Below are 25,385 nucleotides of genomic sequence, written 5' to 3' on the forward strand. Positions count from 1 at the left end.
AAGTAATAAGTGATTCATTGTGCATAATAAAACCGCTTCATTCCTTTACATAGACACTGTTGTAAATACTAGTGATAAATCGCCGATATGGAGTATAACAAATTTCAACAGTTTTAAAGCTTCGTAATTTGTAAATAACTATTCATAAACTAATGATTTTGAGACTCGAGATCCCCATGCTACGTGTAATCTAATGAATGGTGATATGTATTGTATATGCACATCAAAACGGCTTGGCGCATGTGAAAGATAAAAACAATCTTAGTATATTTTACGTGAAATCGGGAGAGAAAATAAGTACCAAATGAATGTGAATCTTGCTGGGGGAAACCTACCGATTGACCCGATTTTGTGTAAATCGAGCCTAAGAGGTAAAAATGTGCCTAATTTGGATGGCGGTGCAAAATGTTTTAACAATATTTCAAATAAACGAAATATTTGATATATGAACCCCCAGCAAGAACTGCAAAATACATTGCTTATCGAAGGATTTTTCATAAAAATATTTTTGATTTAATGTCATTATTCACTTGCGCCGATGCGATTTTTATTGATTAATTAACGTAATAAAAGACACCCGTCACGTGCTTAGAAAAATATATGACGTCACAAAAATGCATCAAATATAGTGGTAGATGTCACTGTTAATGTATGTAATAAAAGTTTAAAGAAACTCGCTCGGTTAAAGTATTTTTCGATAATTAGAATAGTATCATATTTAGCTTTGGACAGCCTTAACATAGCCGCGAATTTTTTCAGTTCTCCAAAGTCATTGAAAGTAATATTCCACAATGCTAACTTAAGTTATGGAAAGACAGCAAAGTCCATTTCAGCAAGATCTGGACTGCAGGGCGGGTGCTGAAGTCATTAATATCCCAGGAGCTCGATTTCCTTCTGTGTCTGTACTGTTGTGTGTGCTGGCGTATTGTACTGATGGAAAATGATATTATCGGTAAAGGTTGTTTCGTTTTTATGGCATGAAATCGCGCATTTAATACTTTTCAAAATAAAAGTATATATCTGGACATCAATTTAACAGTGCATAATTTAATGGACAAGCTGTTATAGATTATGAAATTATTATCTACCTATTATTTTTAAAACCAACCAACTTTTTCGTTTAAGTATTTACCTTTCAGTAATATGTAGAGTACACTTTGTTTTTCGGGAACAAAATGGGACAGAAGAATTTCTGTTCAGTCCATAAATATTACACGCATGTTCATACTTGATGATTCACAAACTTAGGCTTTCTTTGGAGGTGAATGAGTCACGTCTTCTCGATTAACAATTCGCAGTGCTGTGACGACTGGAAGTAAAATCGATCTTATATAATGGTGGTTATTTATAAATATTGGTAGTAGCAATTATATTTAATTGAAGATGTCGTATTTTATATGTTTTTAAGAACTGGTATTTATTTCAATTCAATTAAATTCGGATATTCACTTAAACCATGATATGGTACATGAGGTCAACCAGAGTGTTATACAGAGGTACATTGTATAAAGGTTCATTTTTAAAAATGAATAGACAGGTAATAAATAAATATTTAATAAGTATAAATATATAATAAATACAATGTATAAAGGTACATTTTTATAAATGAATAGACAGGTAGTAAATAAATATTTATTAAGTATAAATATATAATATATACAATGAAAAAAGGATGTAGTAGAATTAAGGAGAAAGGATTATTAAATCAGACTTGTATATTTTGATATAAATGTTTTTAGATTTGTAACATTAGTACAAGACACGAGTTCACAAAACTTCAAAGTAGTTGGTGCTGAACAGTATTGATCATCATGATATTAACATTCAAGAATATAATGGAATTCGTCAACAGTTTGACCTGAATTACAAAGTTTACATTTTCTTTGGTTAAAATGAATGTTGCACCATCTCCACTGGGAGATGGTAGTTTGAGGTTCTCATTTTCTATAAAAAAAAGTTGCTGTCCTTTAAAAAAGGACTACAATACGTGGACCATTTGTATGTGTTTCCAACGAAAACGTGAAAGCCTTAAGATTATCAGAGATTCCACCGACTCTAGCCCTCTGCTTTTAACCACTAAATTGTACGTTGTATTACATATACATGTATTTATAGCCCTGACTCTTCTAAAATAATTATGATATATCTATGAATGAAGTTTGCATGTACAGTATCAGGCATTCGGTGAATTTTACTATTTGCGCACATATTAGGATTTGCACTACATTGTTAACTATGCAGTGACAGCTTTGTGTAAATTAAAAATTTCATATTCATTATCATGCTCATTTTTGTTGAGATGTAAACTTTTATACAGTGACATAATTATTCAATCATACTTAAATGCTTAAAAAATTTAATCGGGAAGTTCTCTAGCCTCGCCTACTATAAAAGTAAAGTTAAGTTACTTGTGTATTCGGAAAACAACAAAACATTGCAAATTATGCTATTTGATGCATGTTGTAGTTTCTGCATAACATTAACTTATTTCATAATACTGATAGTTCACATCACATGCCAATCATTTTTAAAAGGAATACTTTGTTTCTGTACTGTTTACCGACAACTTTACAATTACAGCGCCTTTGAACTTATGTGTGCATATAGCACGGAATCCCGATCCCGATTCAGATTAACGTATACTAGCCTGGTTCCCTGAGCTACCCATTACGCACAGGATCCAGGCTAGCTCATGCGCAGGCTGAATTTTCCCCATATCATCCGGTTTAACCTCGCTTATATATTTTCTGCGTGGACCTCAGGGTCCACGCAAAACTTTCTGAGCTTATGTGGCAATATAACTAGGTAGTTTTCATAACTTAAATTTTGTTTAAAATTCTGTATATTAGTCCTTTTGACCAGTCAGAAATTTCACTAGACCATTTTTGAATATATTTGTCTTTTAACCTTTGTTTTACACTTTTCATTTACAACATTTTGTTCAGACGAAATATTTGAAAAAAACCACACATATCTTAAATATGTTTAACACCTGCAATCCAAGAGTTTAGCATATTTAATACTGCAAAACCAAAATCTTATATAAAACAGATATAGTTTCGCTCTTAGAGTTTGTAAATATTATTCACTCTAGGAGATATTCTAGAATATATATTGATGCATGAAGGGAAACGACCGATTCAAAGATATGCAAAATTTGTTGTATCGTAAAAGTAACCAGGTGATTTATTTTGCGTTTTGGTAATTTAAACCAATATTAAGTCAGTGATTAACATAAATTGTAATTAGTCAAATTAATTTGAACAGGTTGGAAGCATACGAGACAAATTTTAACTGCCGGTGAAAACGCGAGTAGAATGGCCGGCTACAGGGTATAAACAATTAACATCAGATCACTACGATATTTTGCCGCATATTGCAAAGACCCACGTAGAATGTAATTTAAAACAAATTCTTTGTAGAAACGCCTTTTTTGAACTGTTGAAACATATCATGATTTGCTATTTTATATGAATACATTTGCTATTATATATGAATAAACCTTGAAGGGGAAGGAAAGTAAAATTTATATAGTACCCTAATTCGATAAATTAACATCATTTATGATTCTATATCATGTTTTTCTCAATAAAAACCCACGGATAAAGAATAAATCACGAATTTTCGATTGCTTATTTTAGATTTCCCGCCGCTCTGGGACCTGCCATTGAACTTTTAATGATGACGTCACACCATCTATTCCGGTTTGCTTTATCAACACAGTATAGCAGAAGTAAACATCATCGTTTGTTATAGCAATACCCTTTAAATGGCAAATTCTGATCAGTTAGGTATAAAGCCATATAAATTTGAGCCTATTCTCTCTCCTGGCGAAACTGAAGCGAATAGAAGTTTATATGCATCACAGACAGAACATGTTCCATCGCTGGACGAATGGTGTAGTTGTGGAAATTGACTTTGTTGGGTCCGGAATTTCAAAAAAACTTTTCCCGCATCTTCCCCTTGTGTTTGTACAGTTAATTGCTTGACAGGAAGGCATAAATCAGCTTTTTTAAACACTAACCATGCTAGTGATGTACCAAAATAAAACATGTACTGATGTAGTCCTAAACCGGAATAGATGGTGTGTCGTCAAAATAATTTATTTTGTTGGTTTTTAATACAAAAGAGTTCCACATCATGTCAGCCTCCAGGAAATGCAATTTTTTATAAATTCAAAGGGACATTGAAGCTTATTTATAAAGTTTATCGAAAAAATATTTTGAAATATCTTAATTATTTAAGACATTCTATTATTTGCAATATGAACAATATTTGGGTTTCCTTCCCCTTTAACAATAAACCTTTATCTACAATTGTATATGTATATCAAATTAAATCTTAACCAATATCAGATTCCTGATTGTTAGCCTCTTCTTGTTATCAATTTCCATTAGTTGTGTCATCGTATCTCTTTGTAAGCAAAATATGTTTATTGCCTCTTAATTACGGTGATAATTACAGATATCCATTGCACATTGAAATGCAACTGGTACCTATTTGATATTTAAATAAACTAGTTTTAACTTTAATTGTAAGGTCTCAGTTGTTTCAAAATGTGCGAGCCCTCTGTACCTAGCTGCAATAATGTAGCCCTCTCCGATTTTTTTATATCTGATGTTTACTGGAGAGGGCTACAATTCCATAGGATCTCCGTAATGGTGCAAAATTAATTTTTTAATGCGGCTGACTTCGGTCTGAAAAGATCGATTTTATATTTGACTTTCTTTGGATAAAATGATTTTTTAATTCAGATTGAACAAACTAACCGAATATAAATCAAAACCAGATAAAACACATCAGCATGTTTACCAGTCGTCTTTTTCAGCAGCCATGACAGTTCTCGCGTGATTTTATGGGATTTACGCTTGGAGTTTTGATGGGCTTGATAACGTGAATGTCAGTATAAATAATCGATCTTACCTCGTTCTATCACTAAAACATCATTTAAGGAAATGGTATTTAATGGAAAATTCATATTTACCGCGTTAATTATGTTTAAATTAGGGGAATTCCTACATTCAGTTCAAGATCCGCTCCTAAATTCTCATTGGTTGTCCCAAAATAAAACCGGTCAAGGTCAGTAAACATGGCGGACAAATTCAATTTGCGTTGTTGACATACACGAAAATAACCGATATATGGACTATATCTGATATTTTTGGATTAATTTATGCCATAGACATCTACAATGTTTGAGTTCAGGTAAGAATTGCAGATGTTATTGTCATTTATAAACGATTTGAGACGAAATCGTTGCGGGAGTGAATCACTCCCGCACTTGCACCATTACGGAGATCCTATGGAGTTGTAGCCCTCTCCCAAAAAAAAAAAAAAAAAAAAAAAAAAATCGGGAGAGGGCTACATTATTGCAGCTATCTGTACCTGGTAGAAGATGAGTTGTGACAAGATTATTTAAAATCAATACACATTTATTCAGGTATAAAATATAAATTTCAATAATCTTCCTCTGGAGGGTCTCCTTCCTAGGTCTAGGTGCTGTTTTGAGTCTAGGGGTTGAATTAATTATTTCCTTCAATGAAATCTTTATACCTAAATGTAGAAGGTACAGACCATACGGAAAGCTGCTGACTTATAAATAGAAGGTGTAAACAACTACTATAACTAACAGTATACTTGCACCTTCTTAAGTGAATATTAATACACTCAGGCTTTTGATGAACTATTTAAATATGAGAAACCAAGTTCTAATTCTTGTAGTAGGGGTTGAAAGGTGTTCAACTTGATTTAGTTGCACATTCTGGTATGTTGCTGTAGCTGCTGGCGTTGAGATGGGGTACGCCTATGATATTCATTGCTTCGATTTTCTGATGTAGATTTCTAATGAACGACCGATGTTCCTCTGCCTCTTCCTCCGTGTAAGTTCTGGTTGCTTTCTTCCTCAATAGTAGTTCGTTCCCCACACAACGACCTGAATGATTGTTTGGCCTATTGAAAACTCGATGGTACACAGTGCACTCGTAACCGCAGCCACTGTGATTTTCGAACACATGACGCTCACATAGAGATCTCCTCTCAAAGCTTAGGATTGGGCATTCCAAGCACCTATACATGGTGATCTGTTATTTAATAAATTAAGATATGTTAAGGAACTACACACATTCTGAATATTTAAGTAGAATATATATATTTTTAAATGCAGCTCTGCGCTCATGATGTATTGTTACTGTTGTTGATACTACAGGGCTCTAGTAACTTATGTCTATGAGGATGTTATGAAGTTCTACAGATTGTTGAAAGTATATGTATAAGGTTTGAGGCGGTCGTGGTGGATAATCTTTGGTTTTGAGTGGGGTTTTTTTAATTTTGAAGATGACATCATTTAGTTCCAATTCTAGTAGTAGGGGTTGAAAGGTGTTGAACTTGATTTAGTTGCGCCGTCTGAGGAAGGTGAGCAGGGATGCTGAATATGATGCAGAAGGTGATGTTCAAGATCTACTGAAACCTTAACACATCTAAAATAGAACCTATATTCAGTTATGTCTATCTAATAGAGAAGGTGCAAAATATTCACCTTCGTAGCCGGTAGGTCGGGCTGAAAGAGCTGAAGCTGACTCATCTCAAACATGAAGTGACCGAAGTGTCAAATTATGATCGGGCTCGGCCTTATATAGTCTTTATCACGTGACCCGCTAATCAGTATTCATGAAGTAAAATCGTGTGTGCGAACGAAAACTTTACAGGGTTTCTGCTCAAAAAGACGATAATGCAGCTAACACAAAGTATTTATCGATGTCTTTACAGTCAGATGTATGTAATTGAACCACGCAGATTGTGTTTATTCTATTTAAACATGTGGTTTGTAGTATGTAAAGCAGAAAATAGTTCTCTGAGCACATGTTGACATAAATTGTAAGCGATCATTTTGGCCAAGAGTACCCAAGACGCATTAATTCATCGTAAATAGAGTTGTAAATAGATAATGACAACAGATAGTTGTTTTGATATTTATCATCACTGGTTGAATAAATTCCACGTAGTATTTCTGTTGGATAGAAATCCTTGTATACAAGACACTGTAGTAAGTACCGTACTAAAACACACATCAAGATTTGCATGTTTAAAAAATCCTTTATATATCATAAGATACGTCTTCAACAATCACATAAGAACATACTATAACAATATCAACAATAAATAAACAGCTATGTATAATAACAATTTTGGAATAAATAAATAGATAAATAAAATAATAAGCAATTTTCCTGGGTCGTAACAATATTCCCTCCCCACTTAAAGAAGGTAGAGTTTTCACTTTCTACATTCTCTCTGTAGTATATACATGTAACCAAGCTAAATTGCTCTCGTAAAAAAGACAAAAGCAGACACAGACAGTACATTATACGGCTATTTAAAAGACAGGATTGTAGGATTTATATATGTATTGGATGAAGATTATTCCAACTCGGAATATGAATGTCCTGTTGGAGAAGTCTCTATGGGTCATGTGGACATATTCCAGCAGTATCCCTTCCATTAATAAAATTTGGATAAACCCGCATTATTCCAATTCCAAGGGGAGGCAGAGAAAATCTCCAAACTTTTCATTGGCCAAAATATCATATCAAGTTGAGCATTGTAAAAATAAAATAAAATATAAAAATAAAATATTTAAATTCATAAGGAATTGAAATTAAGAAAAAAATATAAAAAAAACTTGTCAAAAAACATCGACCTCCAAAACATATTATAGGTAGGATCAAGTGCTATCGAGGAGTGAACATCCTCTGCTGACCCGTCAGACCTGCCATGTGCTCTTTTTCCTATAATCGGGAAAAGAGTAGAATCAATAGAAAATTCGGTAATAGATAAATACCTAACAAGGTCTTTGTATCGAACATAAACTTTATGAAATGATGACTTCAATCGAGATTGTCGATAATCCTGTTTTATCAACTTATTTGTCAGAAGGTTGCCTCGTTTTAGACACAGAGTATTTGCTCTACCTGACGAATCAACTGAGAAACATAAAGAGCTCTTGTTTGTGAATCCGTTAAACTATTTGATATCGATCTTTTTTAAATTCAAATATCTGGCTCAGCTTAAATACCTTGTTGAGTTCTGGTTTCTATTTTTGACCCAATACAAAATAAAGTTGTTCACGATAAACGAAAATTCCCATTAATGAAATTATTTTTCATTATTAGGAGTTTGGTGTAGTGAAATTCAGTCAAGGGGACAAGATTCATGGTCTAGGATAAGGATCTGGACTTTCTGGCATGAAGGTGCTTCTTTAAATCTAATATAGTTGAAATAGTCATGCTGCCACTAACACTTTCTCTCTTTTAAGCAATAATGTTGCATCATCGAAAGGTTTCAGAATTTTTGTTCCAGGTAACTGATAACTTCAGCTAATATTAAAATGAGAAGCAAATTTGAAAATGTCAGTCTGAGATGAATATTTAGAGCCAACAGAAACAACAAAGGCAAGAATAAGAATCCTGCCACTTGCTCCGATTATGAAGCTCAGTCCTTCCGACTCCTAGTGGTCATGTACAGGTATTCCCCTGTGACATGAATTACATCTGCTATTTTAAAGAGTTGAATCTGCTATAACCATTCAAAAATTTATTTTCTGAAAATAGCCAAAAAGTAATTTTTTAAATCTTAAATTTGTGATATATGTGATCTTCAAATAATGTTAAAAATATATGTGTACAAATTATTCATACTTCTTTTCTTTATACTGTGGAGCACATGGCTCAGTGGCCATGTGCGTTATACCAGTAACAGAAAAATCGCTGGTTCAAACCCCGCTGTGGTCACTTGATGCACTTGTCACTCCAGGGGGAGTCAATGACTCTCATCCGCTTAGCACCACGGAAACCGGGGATAAGCACAGGCCGTATGGCCTTCATGGCACAGAGAAGGATTTAACTTTAACCTACTTTTCTTTATACTATGACAAGAAATGCAATAAATATTACAATGTATACCTATTCCCATATCACATCGTGCATCAACCCTCGGTAAATTTCAGGCACCTGACCTTCGACCTTTGCGGTGATATTGGAATGTTCGGCTGATTGGTGGAGTTTTCAAAATTTAAAGTACAATAACAAATACGGATACAGCCAATCCTCGAATAAAACATGACTTCATTGTGAAATCACTAATAAGAACAGAAAAAGTGAGAGAAATACAGTTCGTAAATGTGAAAACCTTTCTTTTAAAGTAATAGTAAAGTGTAAACTTTTTCAGAAAAAAAATTAAAGCACACATGTTTTAGATCATGTTCAGACAAAGTAAGGCTGACAAATGGACCCGGCGAATATGATAAAAATTCAAAACTGCACATATGAAAATGTTGCTAGCTTTTATACCTATATAGTTGCATACATTGCGATCTCTTTTGACAGTTATATTTAACATTTCTTGTATTGCAAATAGTCTTCCAATATATATATTATTACCCATGACTTATCTTGCTTAATACGCAAATTCAACTGATATCTGAAAATTTTAAAATGGAAGAAAACCTAGTCATAAAACTAGGCTGTGAGCCCATTTCATCGGTCACAATGTTCCAAAGATTAACTTCAATAATTTGTGTAGTAAAAAACAATCGTGACAGCTATACAGGTAAGGTTATGATTTTAATTGCTATTTTATGGTGTTGTGGTAAAGAACATTTTGTATGCAGGTAAATAACGCAATGCCTCCGGCCAAAAAAAAATGTAAACAATGCGGTCATCACGTAAGGCGAGGAACGTCGATAAAAATCCTAAACGTAGTATATCCTCTACTACAAAACATAACGCTTCTACACACCTATATGTATGTCAACGCAAGTGCGTCATTTAAATATTATAATTCTGGAATCTGGGGGAAAATACCATTTTTGAAAATTTGTGTTTGTTTACATTAATCGTGCGACGCGCAAAATGTATCAAAATAGGCGCTGTTATTTATTGCAGTTAAGACATGTTGGTATCAAGGATAGGAGTTTGTATGTATATATATAGAACCGGGAGAAACGATACGGTAGTCATAAAAAAGTAGTAAGATGGACTTCAAACTATTAGTAGTGTTTTTCTTTGTCAGTGTAAGTATTATTTTCTATCAGATTTTAATAACATTTGTTTTGTTTTAATGAATCGTACCGGTATATTTTTATTCATATTATTTGAATTTTTCTTTCTAATATAAAAAACAATCACAATAATTATCCGTTTGCGCAAAAGCAACTTTTTAATAATATACAAATATTAAAAATAATATGAGTAAGTTATTAGACGTTTAAACTAATCCTTGTTTAAACAGGCGTGTGCTCAGTATGTTCCCCCGTCGCGCCCTAGTCGTCCCGGGCGACAGAAGCCGGGCACCTGTCCAGTGTCCACCATTATAACCACGTGTGAATGTAGACCGGAGTTTAACCAATGTAACAATGATAGAGAATGCCCCGGAGGTACGATTTTTTTACGCATTATAAATCATGCAATTGAAAAACTTGTTTAGGATAATGATAATCCAAATGAAATGTTTCTCTTTCAATTTCAACAGACATAACCGGTAACTTGTAAAAGTCGAATGATTGATGCAATATGTAAAAAAAATATCTATCAATGTTTGTAATATTTATCAATGTTTACTTGTAAAGATTTTAAGAAGTACATACAAATCACATCTTTAGAACCATTGATTTTTTTCTTTGTTAAATAGTAAAGTTTATGAATATAATTCATCTTTGTAATGTTGCACTCTTGAAAAATTCCTACTCAGATTAATTGTAAATTCTTAAAAAAGTTTATAGCAAATGTTAATCGTAAGTCATATCCATATGTATTGTAATTGATCTTAAAAAATGAAATGGGAAGATACTTATTAACATGAAGAAGTTGGATATGCCTGTTGTCTTAAAGTTATCTGTTTTATCTAGTCCAAAAGTGCTGTGACCAAGGATGCGGTTGTAGAAGATCTTGTGTTAATCCAGTCAACATTATCCCTGATATAATCCGACCACCAGGTAATCTTATTATCTATCTTCTTAGGGTGCATCTTTACCAACAGGTAATCTTAGACTCTATTTTACTTGGATATCTTTTGACGCACGGGTATAACGCAGACAAGACAGGGGAGTCTTTTTTTCCAAACAGAAATTGAACGCTACTAAACTAAACTTGCACAGTTAATTGCCCATAACATACATAAGAACCACTCCCTCACCATGTCAATATTATACCTACACAAGCCCTAACACCCTCCCCCTTCAACTAATTGGTAGTTATTTTGTGTAATGGCAACTTCTACCTTGCACAAAATATTCAATCTTAGATTGCAGTATGCAATCCTGTAGGTGAAGGAACTTACTTGGAAAAAAATTATACCACGTGTATTACTGCAATATTTCCAACCCATCACTCGAATACTTAATAATAAAAATACATTGCATCAAAAAATATTTCTGTAAGATATATCAATTTACCTACACTTCCATTTGCAGGAGGTAACGGAGTCATTTGTAACCAGCCAAAAAAGGTGGGACGTTGTAGAGCAGCATTCCAAAGATGGTGGTATAACAGAAGAACTAATCAGTGCGAGAGATTTATTTACGGAGGATGTGGCGGAAATCAAAATAATTTCGAGACAAGAGATGAATGTGAAAGACAATGTGTACGACGACAAAATACTTGTAAGTTATTTTTTCTTGAAAAATGGGGAGGGGTATTCCAAGTGCAACATATAACAAAACAGGTAAAACCTGAGGAGTTAGATGGTCTTTTCGATGTCTGTCATTCGTTTAGTCTTATTTATATATTACACTTTTTATTATTGTTTGGTAAATCTATTTTAAAACTTCCAGGTAGTTTTAAATTGAGAAAATTTGGATCTACATGTTTATTATATTTATAAATAAAGACTGTTAAGAAGTAGTAAAATCTTTTTAATTACTCTCTAAAAGGATTGTTGATCTACAAAATTTTATTTAGACCTAATAAATACAAAAAGCGACAATTGTTTTAAATTTAGGGGTACCTAAAGGGGATATGCATTGCTTGTTTTATGTGACTTTTGTTAAATAAAATTTCAATGTGTATTGTTTATCTTATTTTTATTTTAGATCTTCCTGATAGACGACCGCGGATATAAATATAGAAAGGCACGAGGATAATTATATTTATTTGTTATAACTTATATATGAAACTAATAAAAATTTTCGTCAAAATGTTATATATTGTACCTGTTCTTCATCTGTTCCTCTGATTTGGTCGATTTCTAAAAGCAATTCATATCAGTTTAAATATTCCTGTAAATCTTACTCTTCCAGTATCTGTTTGCATTTATATTTTCTTACATTTTTTCTCGCAATATGGAAAGCATGTTTTTTTTTATTCAGAGATGAAACTAATGTATGCAAGTACAAAAAACGTATATGATCTTTAGGTTAAATGCATTATGTATCAAAGCACCTTTTGAAAAAATACTTCAAAACTTTAAAATAATTTGTCTATAATAAAACTGTTGTTCTAAATATACTACATGTATGATTACAACTCCGAAGCTTATCGAAGAATTACATCTGGTTTATAAAGTATTGTAACAATTCTTAGCCGCATACATGTAACTGAAAACTAAAACATCTAGCTCTTAATATACTTCATGTATGATTTCAACTCCGAAACTTTTTAAAGAAACACAGATGGTTTAAAAAGTATGGTAACAATTTTTGGTCGCATAACAGAAACAGTTTCTTTTTTCCATAAAAAACTAGACCAAACCTAAGACAAATGAAAAGCTGTCAATGTGACAGCAAGCCGGGTTTTATTTTAAGTGAACTGTACCCATATTCCGTGTCAACCCTGAATTGATAATCACTACCTACCATATCCAGTGTACCTATCATATCCAGTGAAATACAGTACCCTCCATGCAATACTTTGCCAGCTCAAAAGCTGGTCATAATTTCATAAATTGTCATATAGCCAGTCTTTGCGCTTAACTTTTTTTAAGTGAGGTTACAAAATCTGGTAGCCCAAACAAAATTTATTAGCCCAAATCAAGAACAATAAAAACTCGACAAAAAATGACTTTTTATTGAGTAATGCATTGAAAGTTAGCACTGCACTACAAGAGCTCGAGCTCTCTTTTTACTTCTAGCTCTGTCATTTCATTATCAGATTCTTCAGAATCCTCAAAGTCATACTCCTCTTCCAGTTCTTGATCATCACTTTCATCATATAAATATAAAACCAAAGGTTGTCAACTTTTTCTTAAGTGTAAGTAAATCTCTAAACAATATGTTAAACATAATAAAGGTAAAAGATGAATACCTCCTCTCCTGGATTAACTGATGGGGTGACTACTCCAGCATCACCATGATCAGGAATCACACCATCGTGTTCAGCAAAGGCAGCTGCCTCCTCAATGTGAACTTCATCACTATGATCAGCCAGAACCTCATCAACATGAACCTCATTAGGAGCCACATTTGCCCAACCTTAAAAGCCAAAGGGTCAACTGATCGTTCAACATGCTCAACAAATCTCCAAATAAAAAAAAATCTGTACAAACTTGAATAAATCTCTGATTTTATAAATCTTAAATTAGATTACTGGTGCAAAATATGCCTTTGATTTCTCTGTTCAGCAGGATTCTTAATCTTGTTGGGCACAATTCTTTTTCTTTCAGAAGGAGTTTTCGATAAGAATATTTAATGCCTTTTGTCAGATCATAAATATTTCCATATGCTTTAGTAGATAGCTGATCTAATGACTAAATATCTAACTACCATCCAACATTGTATAGATTCATCTGGGTCAAAATTTTCAACATTTGGAGACTGAATTTGGATAGTAAGCAGGTCGTTCAAAGTGGAATTCTTCGTTTTCCTTTAGTCAACTTTATAGCTGAAAATGTGGTTTCATTCTTCACTGATGTTGGTGGGAGTTTCCTCATCATGTCAATCAGAAGGAAGACATTCTCTAATCCACCTCCTGACAGCTTCTGCTGAATAGATTTCCATCTCTGTGTTTCCAGGACATCACAAAATCTGCCAGAGCACAACTTTTTTCTTTATTCACATGACACATATTTTTAATTACCTAACTTTAGTAAAATTAAGAGTTAACTTACCTTTCATAAATAAGCACTTTCAACAACTCCCATTAATTAAGTATATCCCCAGATTCAACTGACAGGAAGTGTTTGAAATGTGTAGCTAAAAATTCATCTCTTTGACACCAAACTCTGAAAAACAGTGTTAGTTAATTGTCCGCATAAAAACAATATCTCTTTATAAATGCTTAACTCCACAGTAATAAAATAATTCATATTAATATACAAATCATATAATCAACTTAATCTGAAACTAGTTAATAAAATCTAAAATGAATCTGAAACTAACAAAAATTTTAGAACTCAAGAAAAGAATGGGATTCAGGCAACTTCAAAAAACTAAAACAAGAGTAACCAACAATAGTAGATAATAACCAGCTATACTATCCTCTCCTTTATCGGGCCAATTATTGAATGCAGCCAGAGCAGTTGGCTGCACAACAGGTGTCTGAGGGAACCGAGAATTGAGGGCAGATATGACATTATTTAAAATATGTTGGGGTCTTGGATTGGGCTTTTGTCAAAGGAAATTTAATTTCCTTCCTTGATAAGTGCCAAGTGTGACAATGTTTTTCACTGATTGCACATCCCTGCAGTAAAATATTTTGGAAGTTATTTTTTTTTCTTCATATAAAACAATTTTTTGTTAATCATGACATAGCTATTAAATAGCCATATTAGTAATGTGCTTGTGGCTGCAACTCTTGTAAAGGCATCTGCTAGGGAAATTTCAGACTTCTGTAGATATAGTTAGAGCTTCATAAGATGTCCAATCAGCTCCTTCAAAATTAGTCAGCAATATAAGTGTAATGAAATTCAGATTGTGTCAGCATATCCGACAAAAAGGTGCATCTTAATAAATTTCTTATAATAACTTTTTTTTATTTAATATCAAGGTAAGAATACAAGCAATGACCTGTCCATCACTCATTAACTTTGCTAGTCCCTCAGTTTTGGCATTCTTGTGTGATGAATTTTCAAGTTGTTGATGTATAGCACAGTAACCTGAATGATAAGTTATAGCACACATAATAAATGTGGATAACAGAAAAGAAAAGTTCACAGTAATATTGATCATTTTTTGAAATGTTTGTAGTTTGTACCTTTTAAACAGGCATTTATTGCTCTCTGTGGTCATCTGGTTCCGCCGTCTCGTGTTGGTAGAATAATAGTCTGTTGAAGAGACTGAAAGCTTTTCTTTAAAGCTTTCTTCTGTGTCGGACTACTTCTGTATAGGTAATACAGTCCAATCAGTAATGTCATGGTCTTCTCATACAACTTAGGGCTAGCAGCTTTGATGGCAACTTTGAAGGCTAACTCCAAGCGATGCGCTAGACAATGTGTTGCCAACATGCATGGCCTAGTTTCCTTTAAAAGTGCAGCAAGTCCAGATTTACAACCTACATTTTAATAAAAAAAGTTGTAATTTAATCTTTACTAATCATATGATTTTTCCATCCAATAAATCATAAAATAATTATTTATTTCATTAAATATTTACCTTGCATGTTTGAAGCACCATCGGAACAAAACCCAAACAGCTTTTCCCGGAATACCTGAGAAAGGTCGAAGTTCTCAAACATTTCCCCTATATGAGAATGAATGTCTGGCTGATGTTGAACTAGGACTACCAATACACAAGATAAAATCTTCTACCTTCCCATTGTTACAAATCCGGACATATACATTCTCCAACTCTTTATCAGTAAAATCAGTGCCACCATCACATGTCAGACTAAAAAAATTGGCCTCCCGAAGCTTCTCACAAACTTGTGTTCGAGTCACTAATGCAATACTGTGAACGAACATTGCAGCTAATTTGTCATTAAGATAGTTACTGCCTACATCTAGTCCTTTCACTTTATCTAGCATACACAAAAATGTGTAGTCCCTAAAACTTCGTGATGTTTTGCAATTGCATGAGCATTCCTAAATTTAATCACTAAACGTTCATAATCAGCTTTATGTAACTCAAAGGTGTACTATGTGTGTCTGATGTTGCTTTCGGTTTTTACTTAGGTGTGAAGTGTTTGTGCCACTTGCTATTTTCATGTTCTCTAACCGAGTCTATTCTGAAATGATCAGTTCCGGTGACAAACTTGCGGTTTGCCACGTTTTCATTCTTGCACCAGGTGCAGTACATCAATCCATCTACGAAATCTAGCCATGGCCGACCTTCTTGCCAACCTCTCTGAAATATCAGTTGTCGCTTTTCTTTATACCTGTTCTTCGCCCCAACCTTTTCTTCTTCTGTTAGAGCAGCCTTTTGCTGGATTTTTTACCCGGGATAGCACCTTCCATATATTTTGGTAAAATGGTATCATTTCAATTACCGCCGGAAATAACATACTAGCCCATCGGGCATGCGCGAAAAAAATATTTTGTTGCCTGATCCCGATTATACCAGCCTCGGTCATCGGGCTACCACTTAATTTCAAAGACTGTATAGCAATATGCACACCTGATATATGTACCTTTGATCTGCAAAAAAAATTATAAATTTCCTATCTTGAAAACTGTAAGAGGAGTTATCCGTAAAATAAGGGTACCATATATGCAATATTTTTCCAAAAAATGACGTAGTTCAAAAGCTGGCAATATTTTCATAAATTAACAGAAATCAAAATCCAAGCAATATGCATACCTCTGATATATGTACAATTGATCTTCAAAAAAAACCACAAAACACCAAAAACATCTTCCTATCTTGAAAACTGTAGGAGGAGTTATCCGTGCAATAAGGGTACCCTATATGCAATAAAACATGTAATATGCCGCTTGAAAAAGACAGATTGAGGTTATCACTTACCATTTAAGCTGAATATGTTAGATTATTCAATTATTTGATTAAATATAACTAATTAGCTTAACGTATGTTACTTAAGGACGTTGGATCCTGCGATCAAACGTCTGGAAGTTTTTTTCTAAAGTATTTTTTAAAAATCTACACACAAATAGCTTAACCAAAATTCAAAACAAAATTGTTGGGTCTATATGCGTCATTTGGCGCTACGGTGTATTTAGTTAACCTCTCTGCACTGAAAGTGTGAATTGCACATAAATCGCTTTTCCCTCTATCTTTTATCATCGGGATGAACCATGGCACCAGATACAAATCTATTTTAATTAAAATAAAAAAATTAAAATGATCATAAATGAAAAAAAATGTTACAATTTTATCACCTAATTGATATTTTGACCTTTTTGCACTGATAAAACGCTATTTTTATCCATTACCAATTCAACATGTAATGAAATTATTAAACAGTCTCAAAAAATAGGTCACGGCTGGACTAGCGAGCAGTCTACCCTTATCCAATACACAAGATTTGCGCCTTGCTGTAATGCACACATGGGTTTATTTATGTAGTTGCAAACACGACGAATTCCGATCTTAACTATATTAAAGAGTAAATGATAAAACAAATTATACCTTTACCTTCAAAGTAAATTAAATACTGTTTTTGGTCTCGATATGACTGTCATTAAAAACAGGCGTTCTTTGTGATCTTGTCTATGTCATAAAATAGCGTTATTGTTGGAAAATAAATATCAGTTATTAAACTGCAACCATTTCAAACCCACCACGTTTATTGTACATTTACATAACACGGGCCGAGGACATGCCGCGCTCGTGGACAACCGATTCGCTGTAGTCTAGGACACATGCTTCTCGTGTTTATTTGAATGTTCGTTGATTACTTGTTAAATTGTCTCCATTATTAGATATATTGGTTAACGATGCATCTAACTATTGATTTAAATTATAGTGCGTGAATTAAAAGAATTAAAGAAAAAAAACTGCCATCAATGAATATAATACAACGTTTTACAGTCATACGAGTTGAAATGTAAATACATTTACATGTGTCTTTTTATGACATTTTGCTTCTGAGAATTGAATGAATTACACTACTCATTTCAACAAAATATAGGCGATATTCACAACATGATTATTCTAACACACATCTTAAGTATCTTTTCAACTGTGATAATTCATCTGGCTAACAAAATATTAGAATTTGTTTATGAGTTGAGAGAAAGAGAGAGAGAGAGAGAGCATGAATTAAGCAGGGCGTAGTAAGTAAACGTTTAGTTTTATTTAAAAAGCATTCGAGATAAGGCAGGCTTAAGTGGTACAATGTTGCATGCTTGCGGTAGGGAACGATACAATTAACCATTTCTAGACAAATTGAAGTTTTATTTATATTCAGGCCGTAAAAGAATAATGGTCACACTATTGATTTAACCTCAATGGTGGTCTGATTCATTAAAAACCACACCATGCTATTTTATCCTAAAACTTAGTGTCAACAAATAAGACTATATATACTTCTGTTTTCTTTGCTGTACTGAAAGATTACATACTCTAGCTATTACAAACAGTGCAGCGCGTTATCTTAAAACTTGCAAAAATGATTTTTTTATCTCATTGCTTTTGTCGAAAATTAATTATATATATTAGGAATTTCTCTAACACCACTGACGTTAAACTGTAATATGAGATCCGAAAACACGCGACTATTGAAATGATGACTTCAATCGAAACTGTTGAAAGTCTTGTTTTATTTGTCAGTAGCTTGCTTCGTTTTAGAAATTGTTCATACACAGAGTACTTGTTCTGCCTTAACTGTGATACAAAAAATCACGTGTTTTTAAAACAGTAAAACGTCTTCAGATCGAGTAATTATGCTCAATTCAAATATCTGGTGCAACTCTCATTAATACATTTCTCAAAACGTTATTTCCCGACAACTCACACGTTCTTTGATATATAAATATCTTGTTGAGTTGTTTTCTTTTATTTCCGACCAATTACATAATAGTTATTCACGATAAACGAAAAAAACATGAATTGAATATTTAATTAATACTAGTGTGTGATAGTGAAATTCCACCGAAGGAACAAGTTTCATGGTTTAGGATGGGGCTTAGCACTTTGTGGCACCAATGTGCTTTTTAAATCAAATGTATTAGACATAGTCATGCTGCCGCTAGCACTTTCTCTCTTTAAAGCAATAATGTTGCATCATTAAAAAGATTCATAATTTTTGTGAACCTATCATATCGAAAGCTCCTGCAAATAGCGCCATTTCAGGACCTGACGAATACAACAGAATGGCAGAAAACTGAGGTAAGTATGCTGTCATACTGTTATGGGATGTAGGAAATAAATCGAAATTCCTCTATATCACTTAGCTGGTCTACATTGACTTTAAAATATGAATAAAGTAAAGATTTTACCGTTTTAATCTGACTTTGGCGTCGGAAGCAAATTGAAAGGGAAGGCCTAGGCTTATCAGGAATGTTCCCAAGCAAAAAAACTAAACAAAAAATAACCAGGAATATAGTTGTCCAAAGTGCCTCCTCCCCCTCCCCAGGTTCCGACGTCTCGGTCTGAAAATTATTAAATGTATTGTCCATATATTAAACTAAATACAGATATATCAACTGTGTTTTAATCGATAGGATTCGGTTTTTTATCCACTCTATTTGAAGTTGTATATGTATGACATGTATGATTGACGATTTTTTATGATTTACTTCATTATATTCACAGCTGTCTCTACCAGTCACCTGTCCACCGGAATATAGTGCATCAACCAATATCACTATTGCACTAAAGGAGAAACAAGGTATGTTGGATTTGTCTAAAATGTAAAAAAAAATATGAGTGATCTGGTGTTATCATGTTTCTCATTTCGTTTGTAATAGATCTTTTCGAAAAGTTTGGTGGCCCTGAAAAGGGCCGTTTGTTTGCACTGCTTCAACGTTGCCTATTCTGACAAAGAAGTTGAATAAGTATGCTTCCTCTTGTAAGCCTTCAAACTTTGTTATCTCCTGGAGATGCTACTCAAACTACGAAGTCCAGTACTTCTTTCACCAAAATTTAAGTAATAAGCGTGATCGTAGAGTTGTATAGTTTAATTTACAACAATTAAAAGCAGCCCAAATCAAAGAGTCTACTCAACCTCATTTCACATGGGTTTATAAGATTTTACTTATGATTGACAGTTTTGACTAGTTCGGCCCATTTACGACGATCATGAGTGAACATTTAGTGTTCAAAATTAAAATTGATATTTTATTTCTAAACTAGAGGTACTGTGAGCAAGCTCACAATTGATACCCCCCGCTAAGATAAAAATCATAATGCGTGTATTTTTCCAATTATAGAAAATATTGGATGTCAATTTCACCGTCCATTTTCTATAAATAACAACTGCTCTATTTTTTAAAAACTGTTGGTCATAAGCTATATTTGTGTGAAGTAAGAACTTCCAATGTTTCTCCATAACAAAGATATGGACCGGACACAAATTTTGAACTTTTTCTGCCAGTGACATTGACCTTGCCAAAATGACCTTAGGTTAAGGTCATGACACACCCTTAGGTCCTAGGCAATCTTTTGTGTGAAGTAAGAACTTCCAATAATTCTCCAAAAAAAAAGATATGGACCGGACATCATTTTGGATTTTTTCTGCCAGTGACTTTGACCTTGCCCGAATGACCTTGGGTCAAGGTCATGGCACACCCTTAGGTCCTAAGCAATCTTTGTGTGAAGTAAGAACTTCCAATGTTTTTTCCATAAAAAAGATATGGACCGGACACCAATTTTTGTATTTTTTCTGCCCTTGACCTTGCCCAAATGACCTTGTGTCAAAGTCATGACACACCCTTAGAGGATAAACAATCTTTGTGTGAAGTTAGAACTTCCAATAATTCTCCATAAGAAATATATGGACCAGACACGAATTTTGTATTTTTTCTGCCAGTGACCTTGACCTTGCCCGAATGACCTTGGGTCAAGGTCATGACACACTCTTAGGTCCTAAGCAATCTTTGTGTGAAGTAAGAACTTCCAATGTTTCTCCATAAGAAAGATATGGACCGGACACGATTGCACAGACAGACGGACGGACAGACGGACAAGGTGATTCCTATAAACCCCCCCCCCAAAACTTCGTTTGCGGGGGGGGGGGGGGGGGGGGGGTATAATAAAGTAACAAAACTGTCAAAACTGCCAATCAAAGAGTACGGATGCAGGATTTGAGTCTCCGAGTCCTGAGTCTCAGAGTCCCCCACCTAGTTATGAGGCATCACTAACTCACAATACGTTCATTCATACATGGCATAAAAGGTTACAAAGGTTAATATATAGAATATACAATACATGGCTCAATATAGAGTACCAGAGCTATCGTTGCAGACACAGAATCGCCAAATATGACACTTGTTTTTAAACTCTCAATTTGGATATTATTGTGCCCGTATTATTCACCTGGTTTCATAACATCATTTAGGAATACTACGCAGTGCTACAAGAGTCACAGAGTTCATTCTGTTAGTTATCATCACCACAATTCATTGCACAGAACCTAATTATACATAAGTATCATAGTGACCAATATGCAGTACTAGCAATTCAAGGTCATAGCATGGCTATCTGTTTACACTCTCCCTACTCCTCTGAATTGTTGGGGTGGATGGGGTGGTTCTCGGTCCTGTTCCTCTCTCACTGCTAGGTCGGAGAAGCAACATATGGGGCACGGCATCCAGTCTTCCCCATTTAGTAATTGCAGGGCGCACTCCCTGCATGCTGGCCGCTGTCTGCACTGCCCGCATACATAAACACTAAGACGCCCCGCCTCTAAACACTAGGGACATCTTTTTAAGGGTAGGCTTCTTCCCCGGATACCCCAATTTGGAACGATCTATGTTCCAGGTGGAAGATTTAAAATACCACTGCGGGATGATAAGTCTTCCTGATGTATCATGACAGATGGGGATTGGTATACACTCTCTCTTCTTAAAACGTTCCACGCGTTTCCGTCGACAATCTCGCTGACAACAACGAGACTCTGTCGCCAAAACATGCTGGCTCCGCGATTTCTGAAAATCGCCTCCAATCCAGAATAGCTTTAGAGGGATCTACATCACCTTGATGGCGGGCATCAGTGACATCGCACAAGAAACTTTTAAAACATTTATGTCCGTCATATTCCAGGTCTGGTTTATTTTGGTAACGTCCAAACCATGTATTATGTACCACTTTAGTAATAGAGTCGCGATTAATAATTGACGAGCCCGCATTCCCCCTATCAATAGGCGACGCAGTCATTTCTGAAAAATACTCATAATGGGTCATAGTGGGGTGGCTGAGATGAGCAGGCCACCTATCCGGTACGCTAATGTCGCACTCGACCATGCCGAATAATTTTTCATTAATCACAGCAACAATGATGTCTTCCATGGACATTTGACCTCGACTCATATGGAGCTTGCGGGAATCTGTAAATTTTTACAGTCGCAGATTAGAGCGCATAATATTACGAATAAATATATTATATAAAGGTACTAGGATAGATTCAAAATCATTCACTAAAAACCACTCATATAATCGATCTTTCTCTTCCACGTAAATTCCGAATTGATCTAATTTATCAAATACCGATTGTGGGTTAGAATAAAACCCACCGGGACATTTCCGTTTTGTTTTTCTGGTACACGTCCTTTGATGACGTTTCACGTGTTTGATAATACTGAAATGACGATGACAAGTTTTACATTGAAATTTTGTTGTATATGCATTGAAGTTGGAGATGTATGACAAGTGGTTTTTGAAAAAGTTTAAATACATAATGTTTGTAAATGTTCCTTATGATTGATAGAAACACTGAACCGACTTATCTTCGTTTAACGAAAATAAATTTACACTAATTTCAAAACATTTTTCGAAAAAGGCAATCTGTTCTAATGTAACGCCTGGAAAAGATTTAGGTAGAGCATGCTCTTGCGTATCGAATCAAACACCATTTGCAGGAACTATATTAACAAAATAGTTTAAGGATAGAAAAATTGAAGTCATAATGTTTATCATATAAAGGATTAGGTTACCAATAATGTATTTTCCGGATGTGACACATTTATATACTTTAAGCGTAGAGCGTGCTCCTGCGTATCGAATCAAACCCTGTATGCAGGACATATATTAATACACGAGCTTACGATAGAAAAATTTAAGTCATAACGTTTATCTTTGAGGTTTTTTTTAGCTGACCATTAATGTATCTACCGGATACAACCGCTACCTTTTATATCGACAGATGTCCCATACCACCGGATAAAAAAGCTTGAGCAAAATAGGCGTACATTTTATTATCATTTATACTATTATTCCATTTTATCTGGAAATGTTAGAACTCTGATTTTAAGAAAATGTTAGCGTAAACCCTAGCGTAGGATACCATATTAATAAACCCTTCATTTAAATTTCTCATCATTCCATAGCATACACATCTCATAACATAGCATTGCATTAAAATTTCAAAGCATTGTATTAAAATCGCATTCTACAGGGTGGCACAAAATGGTGAAAAATAAGCATGAAATGGTAGTAATATACGAATTACAAATATATCAATCTTGCTGTGATGTTTCATAAAGGAAACAGGTTAATTTTGCTTTAAAAATATATTAATTAAGGATGTGTACTCTTTTTTACATATCAATCTTGCTGTGATGTTTCATAAAAAGACAAATGAACTTCTTTCTTATTTAAATATATTAATCATTAGTAAATTCGGTCAACAGCCTCTACGACATCGTCAAATCAAGAAAGGAAACAGGTTAAGTTTGTGTTAAAAATATACAAGGGTTGATCCAAAAGTAATGTCATACTATGCACCGCGTTTAACACTGGCTCTGTATTGTATAAAATGATACATCAAAATTTTCCTAATCAAAATTCTAATTCGAAGTAAAATTTTTATTAAATTTCGTTGAACACTATTGATGTTTATAGCCTGATATATACGTGACATCGCCGCGTCATGAATTTATGTCTTTTTTAGGGTTTGTATTTGTGTGTAAATAACATAATTTAAAAATTTGAAAAAGATCCAAACAACACAATATTTTGAAACATACGTACCATTGACATTTCAAACTGTTTTTAAAATTTAGGGAACGTTACCGTCCATTTCGGATATCTACGCATCTAAACCCGTGAATAATAAGGTTTGACATGCGAATTGTGATACGAAGATGTACTGGAATTGATATATCAACCTAAAATTGAGAGCGATTAAACAGGGTTCCTGTAACTGGTTCAAATATCTGATAAAAGCATAGGTCATGTTAATAATTAAATTAAATAGGCAGAAGATATATTCTCTAAAGGAAACTTAAAACTAGGTTATTACGTCATGAGCTATATCATAAAGCTACGTTCATTACTTTTTGAAGAGATTTAAAAAAACTGATCGCTAATTAAATAATATCCAATATACTACCCTATCGATAATAAAAAGAGAAATTAGTTACTTTCTAAAAAAAAAAATAAAAAATGTAAAATAGAGTATCGTGGCCAGTTTTCATAGAGTACAAAATTAGGAAATTCTACCAGAACGCCAAAGATCTAGAGATAACGTCGCTAGCGTGCGGCGGCTACCGTTGCTTCACGCGCTACAAAATATAATTATTATATTATCTTCAGAAATATTTATCCTAATGCATTAACATTTTCAGATCTGAATTGAAATAGATATCTCAAAGAACTAGTTTTTGTCTCTTCACGCGGATTTAACAAGATTTTATTGCATCTGTGACATTACTTTTGGATCAACCCTCGTATTAATGAAGGATATGTAATCTTTTTTACATATAATCATTACGAATGTTCCAACTTCATGATCAATGACTTAAAGGGCTTTTATATACCTTCAAGTCAATCAGAAGTATTAAAGATTGATGAATCTACCAGTCACGGTCGGTCACTTTTTATATGTAGCTTGACAGTTTGCTGTTAAAGATCAAATTAACTCTTTGTCTGCATTTTTTTGTGTAGACCTTAAGTCTTAAATTGATTGATTTAAGTCTTAAATCAATCGAAAGACAAAAATACCATTTGTATGTAATGACAATAATATAAAGTTTTTTTTGTAATGTTAATTTAATTGATCTTTAAACAACAATCAGATGGTAAAAACCAAATTACCATACAACATAAAAAATTGCAATGTCTTAATAGATGATAATATTGTGCATTTAAATTACAGTCACTTCAGAACGAGGTAAGAGCGGAACAAAACTGACGAAATGGACCACAGGTTTATCTTTGTGTGTCTCTTCGCTAGTGTAAGTCGGATTTAGTTGCCAATTCAAGGTCTCTTTTAACATTTTATGGACCAATTTTATAAGCTATTTTGAATAGTAAAACAAATTATTCGATTTTTATTAGTAAAAAAGGTCGAATAGTTTATTTAGACTTTATCTATACTTAAAATAAAATCTCTGTTTCAAAATAC

The 25,385-nt window shown here is 33.8% G+C and overlaps 1 protein-coding gene across 1 annotated transcript; it reads left to right on the plus strand.

The window, feature by feature from the left end:
* Nucleotides 1–9,914: 9,914 nt before the first annotated feature.
* Nucleotides 9,915–12,189, plus strand: LOC105332517 (BPTI/Kunitz domain-containing protein-like). Its single transcript, XM_066081736.1, has 5 exons — nucleotides 9,915–10,066; nucleotides 10,285–10,429; nucleotides 10,901–10,987; nucleotides 11,465–11,653; nucleotides 12,083–12,189. The coding sequence occupies exons 1-5, from the start codon at nucleotides 10,028–10,030 to the stop codon at nucleotides 12,109–12,111; spliced, it is 489 nt and encodes a 162-aa protein (XP_065937808.1). The 5' UTR covers nucleotides 9,915–10,027; the 3' UTR covers nucleotides 12,112–12,189.
* The last annotated feature ends 13,196 nt before the right edge of the window (nucleotides 12,190–25,385 follow it).

The sequence above is a fragment of the Magallana gigas genome, chromosome 1 (assembly GCF_963853765.1).
Source record: "Magallana gigas chromosome 1, xbMagGiga1.1, whole genome shotgun sequence".
In the NCBI taxonomy this organism is placed as follows: Eukaryota; Metazoa; Mollusca; class Bivalvia; order Ostreida; family Ostreidae; genus Magallana; species Magallana gigas.

Excerpts from the sequence above, each read along its gene's own strand:
- LOC105332517 (XM_066081736.1), top strand. The coding sequence starts at position 10,028 with ATGGACTTCAAACTATTAGTAGTGTTTTTCTTTGTCAGT. Across the intron at positions 10,067-10,284 it reads TAGTGTTTTTCTTTGTCAGT|GCGTGTGCTCAGTATGTTCC; the intron begins GTAAGTATTATT and ends TTGTTTAAACAG. Across the intron at positions 10,988-11,464 it reads TGATATAATCCGACCACCAG|GAGGTAACGGAGTCATTTGT; the intron begins GTAATCTTATTA and ends TTCCATTTGCAG.